Source organism: Micropterus salmoides, unplaced genomic scaffold (assembly GCF_014851395.1).
Source record: "Micropterus salmoides isolate LMB-PRFRI ecotype aquatic unplaced genomic scaffold, ASM1485139v1 Ms_hic_scaffold_1, whole genome shotgun sequence".
Taxonomy (NCBI): Eukaryota; Metazoa; Chordata; class Actinopteri; order Centrarchiformes; family Centrarchidae; genus Micropterus; species Micropterus salmoides.
The window spans coordinates 53952671-53964992 of NW_024040040.1; the positions used below are offsets into that span (position 1 = coordinate 53952671).

The following is a 12322-nucleotide window of genomic DNA, read 5'->3' on the forward strand; positions in this document are numbered from 1 at the left end:
CAGGAAGTCCCTTGAGGTTGAAATGTCTTTTGCGAGGCACAACACTTACAATTTAAATAGAAATACAGCACAGTCAAAACAAACAAGCATCACACACAAAGGAAAGGGACTAAGCTGAGTCGCGTGTGGCAGTAACATTTCTCAGCTACTTGGCATTTTAACAACATGGCTTTAAATTCATTTAATGGGACTCCATCAGTTCTTCATTAAAAGTCTCTGACAATAATAATAATTCACAGATTTAAAGATTTCTTTCTGCTGACATGGTGGGACACTGAGTGAAAACTCCACACCGCTTCTCTCTACATGATGCAGGACAAATAAAGTGAAGTTACAGGAAAATAAACAAGTTCAGAGTTTTAACTGGTCAACAGAGGTTTCATGGATTTCTCACCGTCTCCACATATAGTTTGTAACCTTACAGCCTTTGTACAACCGTGTATAACTATGTGATTCACGATAAATAAATATTCATGATACAGAAAATAAACAAAGGACTATGTATTTGTTTGTCTCCCAGGGGCCCCCTGGTGGTTAATGGGGCCCCAAGCAGCCACTCAGTTCATGTTCTCCTCACATCTTCTATAAAATCAGGATATTTTGTCAGACTGCCTGAGCGGATAAATGTCTCCAACAGGCCACCGTAGTACAGATGTACAGAGTCCAAACCTGTTTGTTTGTACTTCTAGTTTGTACTGCAGCTACCCTTTAAAGTACTGTATGTACTACTGCACGCAGTATTCGCACAACAACTTCCTCATAACATCGTTCCACCTTGAACTTTGACCCTGTTGCTCAAACTCAGGCTGCACAGAGAATTGTGGCTCAGAAAAGCATGCAGGCTGCTGCAGAATGCAGCCGGATGCAGGAGCACATCCTGCTGGGTTTTAGCTTACTGCTTTTGTTTTGTTTTTGTCCGTCCCAATTTATTTTATTGAGAAATAAAACAGAACAACAGCAGCTCTGACACCGCAGGATGTCTCATATTTTGAAAACATTGTTGTATTTAGTTAAAAGTAGCTCCACCCTGACAGAATGCTGTGTTAGCAGTAATACTGTAAGGATCTAATAGTGAAACACTACAAGAGTACTTTTATTTACTACTACTTTAAGAATATTTCACATATGTATTGCATTGAATGCAGGACATGTACTGAAGTATTACACACTGTGCTGAAGGTTGAACGTCTCCACGTGTATCTGACATCTTTATTTGGGGTAAATTAAGGCCTGAAGACGTCGAACTGTTCAGTGTGTTTCTTTCTCCACCTGCTGATTATTTACAAAGTACAACAAGGTACCAATGCAGGCCTATATTAATACATGGTAACATAAAATAAAACAATACAGTTATTTGTGTACATATTTACAGACAGGTATACACCGTGAACACTGGAAACAGCAGCAACGGGATGATAATGTGAAAGTTTCATCTTCACAATAAACAGTCTTTGGAAACAGAGTCCACCTGACTGCCTTTGAGCACCGAGCATCGTCTCTGTAAAACACAGACCGCCTGCTGAGTGCTTGATCCGGGATGTTGATGGGGCAGGTCTCTGTAACGAGTCTCTGAACTCCGTTTTCTGGTCAACATGAGTCCCATTTTGTCCAGACTGGATCTCTAGGAGCAGAATTAGGTGAAGCTGCACCAGCATGGCTCACTCATGACCCTCTGTCAGGGTCTGGACCCCAGATGTGATCCTTCAAACCTGCCGCTCCGTTAATAAAACAGCTGATGTCAAACACAGTGCGGAGACAAAGGAGGAGGAACCTTCAGCAAACATCAGTTCACACCGTCAGGACACCGAGCTCGCGTCTAATCAGACTCCAACCAACACTTTGTTTTCATTCCCCTTTCAGTCAATCTGCTGGCAGGTTTCCTGTTTAACCGATCGGTCGTTTTGTCCAGAAAAAGACAGGAAACAGTGAAAAATGTCTTCGCCTTGCTTTGTTTTGTCCGACCAACAATTTAAAAACAGGGACGTTACTTTGAGACTTCTACATTCATGCTTAAAATTACATCGATTATTAATCAGTCATTAAAACTGTTGCAGAATACTTTGCAGTGGTACTACTGCAGTTTTCTGAAAATACAACTTATTTTTTGAAATAACCAGTTTGCAGGAGGAGGAGCTGGATGTCATGTTGGCAGATCTGCTGTAATAAGGGAAGCTTTCATTTACTCTTTTGTCGTCTTCATTATTTATTTTGGGTGGTGATGGAGCAGTGGATAAGACACACGCCTTTGGTGTGAGAGACCCGGGTTCAACTCCCCACTGTGACATCCACCAATGTGTCCCTGATCAAGACACTTAACCCCTCGTTGCTCCAGAGGCGTGCGACCTCTGACACATATAGCAAGTGTAAGTCGCTTTGGATAAAAGTGTCAGCTAGATGAATAAATGTTAATGTATTTTATTACGTATTTAAGTGATTCTACTCAAGTAGACTTTTGAATGAAGGACTTTTATTTACTTTTGTACTTTAAAATAACCATTATTGTTTGTAAAGGATCTCAGTGCTGCGTTTGGGTTCAAAGAAGTCCTTAATGGCTAAATTGTCATGCTTGTGATAATGATCCTGTGGTTAGGGTTGGGGAATTGTAGATGAATATACTTCTGTATTTATCAGTGCAGGCAAGGCTACAGTCTACTGCACTGACACTGTAGTATTTGTATACTACATTCACGATTCTACGTCAGCAGTAAATCGTTTTTTTAAGGTCATTTTCTACATCTTTTGGAATTATTTATGTATTTCGTCCTTCTTTAGCCTGTCTGCGGGAACATCTCTTATCGGTCTTACTGCATCTAATAGATAAAGACCAGAGAGTTTGAACTGTTGGCTCCGCTTCACCTTCTGCTCCTTGTTTCTTCATAGTTTACACTTCTTTATTATTAGTTTAGTTGTTTTCTCCTTCCAGAGCTCCTCTTTGACTTCAGTGTTGTTAGTGTTTTCCTGAAGAGAACCGCAGGAGAACATTTAAGTTGATTTAAATTCACATTTAATGAAAACAGCTCTGAGAGGTTACATTTAGTTTTAGTTCAGTGATCTTAAACACCAGCTGCAGAGAGACTCCCCCTGTTTTCTGATTTGACCTCATTATTTATTACATTTTGTTTCTTTGCCTTTTTTTCGCCCATTCGTTTGTTCAACATGTGTTTTCATGCTAATGGGGTCACTGATTTCCGCCACAGTGCAGTGTTTTCTGCATCCATAATTAATAAGCCCTCCCTGCTTTCTGTGTTTTTTCTGTTGTTTACCTAAAAACCTCGACTCGCTTCTCGCCAACAAAGCATCTGTGGGAGCAGAAAAAAGCCCTTTAATGGATTTTCTTGCTTATTTGTCCCTAAATGAAATGTGACAGCATGTCGCTTTGCAGAAACACGCCGACTCAGCACATGTTCTAATTTTAATATAACAACAGGAAAACATAAAACAGCTGTTTCTTTTCATCTGAAATAATATTAATTATCACATTCGTTTTGATATTTATTTTAGCACACATTGAACCACAGACAAAAAAATAAAAAATCTCCTGAACAAGCTGTTAGAGTCGACAGTAAACCAAACAAACAAGATTTGCATTAACTTTCATCTCTTGTTTTTCCTTTGGAAGGAGTTCTCCACAGATTCACAGGTGAGCCGTCACATTTCACATTGTGTGGATGGTTTTGCGGTAAATCAGGTAACATGAGATAAAGAGCATGTAAGGGTTTGACTTCATGCCAGAACACACACACACACACACACACACACACACACACACACACACAGAGGCAGTTTAAACTCCCAGTTCAGGTCTGATTAATCCATCAGTGTCTCAGCATGCCTTTTTCAACAAGTTACAACTGTCTCTCTCACGCACACACATTCATACACACACACATCTTATCTGTGTTATCTGTCTGAGAAAATACCACAAAGATCGGGCGGTGACATCACACCACGGCCAGGAAGAGTTTGGCTCGTGGGAATGCTTCTTCGGAAAAACTTTGACCTTTCTAACAGCTGCTGTCACCAAGCGAATATGAATCTATAATATTACATCGATTTATCCTTTTTACAAATTTATATAACAAACAGGTCAGGATCTGGATTTGTTTCACCTGCAGGAGTTTAACATCTTAGATTTAATACAGCAGGTGTTTTTTGTAGGCTGCTATTTGTAGAAGGAAAGATTTATCATGCGGTCAGGTGGACGGTGGAGGCACAGACCTTTGACATCTGGAGTTTCGTCGTCGGGTTAAAACTCCTCTTCCGCTCACACGTGTGTTTTCTTGCTGTTCCTGTTTGAGCATTTGAAAAGTTTCTCTGAGCTCAGTTTACACCTGGACGTACCTGCAGGATGTTTTGCCACCAGGTAAACCAGGTTGGAGCCAATCAGGGTCCAGTATGAAACATTCGCAGGTGTGATGTGGAAACCTGAAGCCCGCAGGTCACAAACGCAGAAGACGTCCTGCGTCCTGTTGAAGTGATCATGCATTTAACATCACACCATCAACACACACAGGCCGGGACCAGAGAGCTGCCTGTCCAAAGTCTTCAGACCACTGCTGTCTACAAAACAACATAATAAAGACTACTAAACTACAGAATCAGTGAGGAAGCAGATGTCATTCGAAGAAGGTTTAACCAGGTTATTTAACTTTTATTAAACTCAGTTATTCAGCATTTGTTTGTCTTAAATCCTGTCTGGAGGAGATCTTTAAGGGTCAGGAGAGATGGTGGTTTTGGTTCAATATCAAACCAGGACCACCTTCTTCCCCAAACCTGGATGTGTCTAAACTAAACCATAAATAAGTTTGATCATGCTTTAGTTGCCACATATAAAGAAAACACATAATTAGCTGTATATGACTTTAGAAAGGTTGTTTTTTATGATCCTTCCTTCCTTCCTTCCTTCTCTTCCTTCCTTCCTTCCTTCCTTCCTTCTCTTTTCCTCCTCCTCGGTCGTTGCTCTGCTCTCGGTCAGTTCAATCTGGATTAAAGACGACAGGTTTGTTCCAGTTTCTTAACTGCTGTATGTGTGTTTGCAGGTGGAATCAGGTTAATGGACTGAAAGCTTTTAGTGGGAAATAATGGCTGGGGGGGGGGGGGCTGAATACTTATTATTAAGTATTCAGGGCTGTGTTTGGTTCTAGGAAAGCTGCTGAAGACAGAACAACTGAGAGGAAAATAAACAGGAAAACTTAAAATGTCACAGAAATGTCATCTTCAACAGAACGCCCTGACTTTAGAGTAGATTTTTGTGTATTGGGGAGGATTCATCAGGAAATTGTTCAAAAAACATCAACAAGTCTGTGGCAGACTGTCGCTACTTTACAGGTCATTTCTGAATTATTTCTTAGGTGGGAAAAAATGTATATTTGAAGTAATTATAAGGAAAATAAAGACCTTGCTCGTATAACAAAGAAAGCACACTAAGGTTGCTGAATATGCAAATGAAGTCTCCAATCATAAATATTAAAGGAGTATTTACTTGGATTTAGATGCAGCAGCTCTTTCACCTGTGTTTCCCCAAAGCAGCTGCTCAGCTTCACTTTTCTGTGAGCTGATCTTCATCTGTCGGTCAGTTCAAGGAGAGTTTCACCCCAAAACACTGGAAGAGGAGGAGGAAACAAAGAGGAGTGGAGATTAGGAGCGAGGGAGGAGAGAGAACTAATGAGCCCAGGTGGCTTAGCTGAACACTCAGACCTGAAGATGAGGATTAGATGTACTCTGTGTGTGTGTGTGTGTGTGTGTGTTCGATATCCACGGTTGTAATTGAAAACGTCCTCGGGCCAAACAACAGTGACCTGAGAAAGCTGCAGTCTGGTCTCCACTCTGTCATGTCAATTTATCAAATCAACATTTCCTTCGTTGTGTTTCTGTATATATGTAAGTACATTTACTCGAGTACTGCACTGAAGTACAGCTTTGAGGTATTTGTATTTTACTTGAATATTTCCCTTTTATGATACTTTGTACTTCTACTCCACTCTATTTCAAAGGTCAGTAGGTTTTCCAGCACTATATTTATTTGATACCTTTAGTTACTTTGCAGATTCAGATTACATATGCAAAATATAACTATTATTATTATTATTATATTAATGATTTTTGGGGGTAGGTTAATGAGCTACCCACCAGTACATAAAGTAATAAAAACACCTTTACCAGCAGCAGCATTAAAGTGATGAACACATGAATGCATCAATCATTAAATAATATAATATATAATTTTGAAATGGGCCAATCTGCATAATGAGTGTAGAACATATTGAATGCTAGCAGCATGTTGGCCTGATGGTGGCGCTACATGAAAAGTCAGAGGATTATTACAGCTCATCCTGAGGGGAACGTGACGGTCTGAACCACAATCCATCCAATCCATCCAACAGCGGCTGACGTTTCGGTCTGAAAGTGGGAGAGTTTCAGGACTGTGAGTTCAAACCAGAGTCTGAATCCGCAGTTTGAAGTTTAACGCTGAGACTGAAACCTCTGAAGGACTCAAAGAGAAGAGAGCCGGTTGTTGGTCTGATCCTGAGTGAACTGAGTTAATGTTACAGCAGAAATGAAGTGTTGCCAAAACATTTAAATTAAAAGTAGATGAATAGATTTTGTTTAATGTTCCTTTTCAAAATAGATATATGTGGGTGCATTTAGACTTTATTTAGCCTACAGGTAGACAGGAAGACAAGGGGCGCCGCAGTCATGTGTCTTATTCGGCCAGCAGATATTTCTATGCAGCTTTGATCTTGTTGCACACATGGAGGGAAATTATTTGATGGTAGCTTGAAAATTCAAACACAAAGTTCACTCTGATTGAGTAATGTCTGTTGCGGGCTTCTGTACTTGGTGACATCCGTGTGGCCGGGTGGAGACGCTGTTCTGCAGGCAGGCAGCGCCCCCTGCTGGCTGCAGCCCGTCAGTAACAAACACTCATTGAGCTCTGAATGTTTCAGACATTTTATTACAATACGTGTTATGTTGCAGGACTTGGTTGGAATTCGGAGGGTTGCCGGTTCGAGTCCAGTTTGGGCCACAGATACGGAATGTGGTAGCTGGAGAGGTGCCAGTTTACCTCCTGGGCTCTGCTGAAGGTGGCCTTGAGCAAGCCCCTGGACCCCATACTGCTCCGACTGTTTGGGCTCCATGTGTATGTGGGTGTATTTTAGACTTGTGTGTATAATATAATATATTATAATATATATAATTTATATTATATATAATATAAATGTGTATAATACTGAAAAACATTAACAACAAATTGAAAAAACACTGAATTCCACCTTGCGGGATTAATAAAGTATGTCTACTTCTTCAAAAGGGGCTTGAGCATCTACCTTTTTTTCTGGGGTGCTTTTAAAAAATATTTTTATAAATGAATATATATATATATATATATATATATATAAATCTAATCATCAGTTGGGGAGACGAGACTTTTAGGAGTCTAATAACGTCATCACAATCACCACATTGATATGCAAATTAGGCGTTAACTAATTACAATGTTTGCCAAGGCACTGCAGGTGAAATGGATAAACAAAATAACTAAAGCATGTCACCACAGAACTTCCCCAGTTAATGACTTCCATCAAGGGGCGTTTCCTCTGAAATGTTGTTTAAATGTGCAGATTAGTTTGTTTTGGTTAATTTAGAAGACATCTACAGATGCAAACAGACAGAGGGTAGCAGGCTTAAAATAAACACCAAGTTTTTTTCCATTAGAGTAAAAGAAGACATGGGAGCAAAATAGACCATAATTGACTACTAGGCTATGTGAAAGAATGTCCTGCATTAAACAGTAACTTCATAGTTTTGATCGAAGGCTCCTGATCTAATAACTCTCCATTCTGTCTGTTTGTTGAGTGCTGATTGATCTCTACATGATACAGACAGCCTCAAATGTCAAACTACCATTAGTAATTGTGTGTAAGTGTAAATATAATATTATAATAAATTGGTAAGAAAGTCAGAGTTGTGTTAATGTATTTAACATTTTGTTTAAAAATGTTTGTAATTAAATAATTCTCAGACATTTTTTGGTCAAGTTCAGTTGCTTTATTGGTGGTCAGTTAAACACTTGCCAAAGCAGTTTGCAGCAAAATCACAAAGTTTAAATTTGAATATGATATAACAAGAATAATTGCAATCACAATCAGTTTAGCAGTTATCAGTTACAAAAACAACAAATACATATAGAACGTAAACTACAAACAGGAATGAACATGATTTAACGTGCCCCATCACCACCACTGCTTTGTGTATGTAAATATGTAAATAAATGAGTTCTCCATTTAATGAAATACATTGAAACATTTATTAGTTTATAATTACGCCATCCCCCCAAGAGTCAGCAGGCATTTAAAAATTCATTTTCCAGACAATGAAAATTGTGGATCCAGCAGACTTAATCGAAATTTGTTTGCATTTGAACAATACATGGCACACTTACTACACATACACAAAAAAAAGATTTGGATAGATTTTTATTGATGCAACCAAAAGCCAAAAGCACAGAAACAACATATAAAACATTTACTTCAAGCCAAGCCAGCTACAGCTATTAGTACGTAAGTTATAATGCAGACTTGGAAATGGAGCCATACTCGTGTGACCGACCACATCTTGCAGGAACACGAGGACTCATACTTGTCACATAAGTCTGCTAACGTAGAATTCTTGGCCGCGCCCAGTGGTCCAGTTGTCTCTCATGGAGTTTCACGCATCTGAAAAAGAGGAAGAAGAAGAGAAACACTTGGCTTAGCAGGAAGTAACTTGAGGTGGTTAAGTTATTTTGTACCTACAGAAAATGTCTTTTTAAAGTTCTTTAAATACACATTGAATTAGTGATAGAATAACTGTTTATGTGACGGCTCATCACAGGACGTTGGATTTAATAGACAAGCATTTTACAGTTAAAATCTAAAAGCGAATATTTTCCATTTAATTATTCTCAGATGCTATTGGAAATCACCGCCGCTGCTACTTAAATTTCCCACAATCATTAACAAACCACGCTCTACTAATGATACTCATGATCATGGCAACACAAGCCCGTTTCCATAGCGTCAACTAGCTACGCTTAGTCACGTCTGTCGGCGTCTGACGCACATGGAACCTTTCACTTCATAGTTCAACGCTAAAAGTGGACGGGTGGGACAAACCTGACTTTCACCCAGGAAACCAGTGTTGGTTTAACGTTGATTCCTTTTAGTGATGTTATGTAACTTAACTTAGGTAATTTAAGTCACATAAGTAACGTAGTTATTTTAAGCCAAACCAGGATCTTTTACTAAACTTAACCAGACTGCGAAGTTTTATAACATAAACCACAAGTTTTATTTTTGAAAGTTTTTGCTAACTTGAACGTGCAGCCGCACACGTGCAAAGACGATGCTGAAGTGTACCCAGGACGTTAACAGGCGATGCCAAGGGGTCTTGACAAAGATCTGTTTGCCAGGCGCTGAAGGCGGTTAGTGGTAGCAAACATCTCACCTGGACCTCCTATCACGGCCCTGCTGCATGAACAGCAGGCCCTGGGACTCTCCGTGTCTCCTTTCAGTTCCCACGCCTCTCAAAGCGACGTAGAAGCGATTGGATTTCAGGGAGTGCACCTCATGGGGGAAGGTGACGACCACACGATGTCGAACCTCACGGACAATCAGAACCGTCTGCGGTTTCCACACAGTGATGTAGCTGACGGGTCCTTCGGCCCGCTCCTCCCTGATCTCTCTCTCCCGCATCCAAGGAGTCCCTGATGCCACCTCGAGCTTGATGGTGTGAATCCCTGTGTACTGGTCCACATCCACAATGAAGGTGTCATGAGAGTCGGACATATACACCTCCACCTCACCGAAGGCAACATCAATGATGACCCGAATGTCCACATTGGTGAACATTGGCTGGGCAGCAAAAAACACAGTGCGCCCCTTTGGCAGGTTGCGAACGGTGGGATCATGGAAGCAGTTGGTCTGGGACGTGGGGTCAAAGCAGAATGGCTCCGCGTCCACGCTGAACTGGCGGTAGCACTGACGCCCGTTCACCGGCTTGCCAATGAAGTAGTCCTTGCACTGGGCACACTAAATTAAAGGACAATTTGAGCAAAACCCAGAAACGTACAGAACAAGGTCAGAAATAGGCGGACGATCTGCAACGTACGATGTGACTAACTATATTATTATGTATTATATTATAAAATATTAAAGTGTGCATATTAGCTGCCTGGTTGTCTTTAAATCCCCTACAGGATTAGAATGAAATGTTTAAATATAACTAAATGTTATTTCTAGAGCAGCAGCATTAACAGCGTATAAACTCAGTAATATCTCAGGGGAAACAAATTGCACATGTCAGTAAAATAAATCAGATTCCTGAAGTTAAAATGCTGACGTTTAGAAAGAAAGAAGAACCCAGACATACAGTAAGTCTGTATCAGTCCTTCCTCCTCCTCCTCTCTGCTGCTTCTATTTACAAGATATGTTGGCAACATAAGTGAAACCATTCTTACATATTTGAAACAGTCTCTAACATGTGCATACCTGCAAGAGGCATTCTGTCCGAGGCCTGGTGAGACAGGAGCCTGTCTCTGTGTTGTTTTGGCAGGTGCAACCCGAGCCGTCGTCTTCACACGTGGCTGAATGGCCATTACACTGACACCTGCGATGAAGAGGAGGAAACGCTACAGATGAGAAGTTCAAAACTGCTTTTTAGTTAAAACACTCAAAGAAAATCCAAACCGAGTTTTACTAAGTCTGCAGCTTCAATCAGCTCTGTCCTTTCCATCTCAATAAAAACACTGCATTTGATGGCATGATGAGTTAAAAGGGGAATCATCATTGTGTGTACCCAAAATAATAGTGACTGTGGGGAAAAACAAAAAAACACGAAGCCATTTTTAAACATTTAAAAGCATTATATTGTTATATTTAGCAGATTAAAGCAGATTAGCAGATTATATTGTTATATTTAGCAGATTAAAGGCTTTGTAAAGTTGGTCACAGCGTGGGAACCCACTGGCCGCTGAGCAGCAAACATTACTCACTTTTCACACTTCCCGTGCAGCAGGAAGTAGCCACTGATGCAGCGCTCGCACTTGTTCCCCACGCAGTTGTTCTGGCAATTCACACACACAGCGTTCTCTTCTGTGGAACCCGCCGACACCCAGGTGTGAATCTGATAAAAGGGAAGTGGGGGCGAGGGTCCAGGTGTGGTGGGAGAAATGGTTTAAGGCACCTCAAATGATTGAGACTTTTAAATAAAGGACTTAAAACATTTTAATTTTATTTAACCTTGCACTATAATGTGGTTGCACTATTTATCTGTATTTTACATTGATGTTTTTACCTTGTTTTTATGATCCAACCTGTAGCATTTTGAGATTTGTTTTAAATGTAAAGTGCATTACAAATAAAATGTATTAGTATTATTATGTTTACTCGTACTTGCACTGGTGATTTTAGAGTTTTTATAGTGTTTTCACTTAAATGCTTCAGCTTTAAATACATAAATAAGACTCATTTATATTAATATCATTAGTAAGCAACAATTTCTATCCTGTTGGTAACCGTTCCTGTTTTTCTCTGGGGGCCAACGTCGATGCAACTTCTGGGCTATCCTCCTTCACTCGTTCTTCAACAGCTGGCAAACAACATACAGGAGCTCCGTTTTATTCTTGACAAGCTGTAACTTACTCTGTACATTACTACTAAACTAAGGCCTTATTGCTGCTCTTGCCAAATATCGTCTAATTATCGTTAACGACAACATCCCAGAAAATATCTAGATTTCTTTGTCAGAGCTATAAGGACGACACTCACGCTGTTGAGGTCCAGGGGGAAGAGCTGTGGGTTCTTAAGGGCCTTCTGAAGATTGTTTCGGGATAAACACACAGCACTGTTTCCACTGCAGAACTCCTGACATGGACGACAAGTGCCGCCCCCCTTGGCGGAGCCCACATACAGAGGCTTACACTTCTCACAGTGCTTACCCTGGAAACGGGGAAAGGAGAAAGCGTCACCAGTGGACATGGACAAACTGTGCTAACAGCATGCGTTTGATCACAAGCACTCACTATGGTGTTATTGTGGCACTCGAGGCAAACATCTGGTTCGTTAACACCGGCGCAGGTGCTGTGTTTGTTGCAGCTGCACTGAGTGGAACAGTTCCCCCCCACCAATCCAAGCTGACACTGGCAAACTCCCGGAGACGTGCACATCCCGTTCACGCAGCCTCGTGCGCACACTGGTTCACACTGACCAGAAAAACTACACGGGTTAAAAACAAGAAGAGGGGATTTAGGTAAACCTGTGCACTTACTGTGAAAAGCAATATG

The 12322-nt window shown here is 40.6% G+C and overlaps 1 protein-coding gene across 1 annotated transcript in view; it reads right to left on the reverse strand.

Moving 5' to 3' along the window:
• Positions 1 to 8656: 8656 nt before the first annotated feature.
• LOC119886182 (multiple epidermal growth factor-like domains protein 8) overlaps positions 8657 to 12322 on the reverse strand; it is a 31063-nt gene continuing 27397 nt past the window's right edge. The window contains 6 exon segments of the mRNA XM_038696787.1: positions 8657 to 8717; positions 9487 to 10070; positions 10530 to 10647; positions 11033 to 11163; positions 11808 to 11978; positions 12062 to 12254. Coding sequence (XP_038552715.1) covers positions 8657 to 8717; positions 9487 to 10070; positions 10530 to 10647; positions 11033 to 11163; positions 11808 to 11978; positions 12062 to 12254 — 1258 coding nt within the window.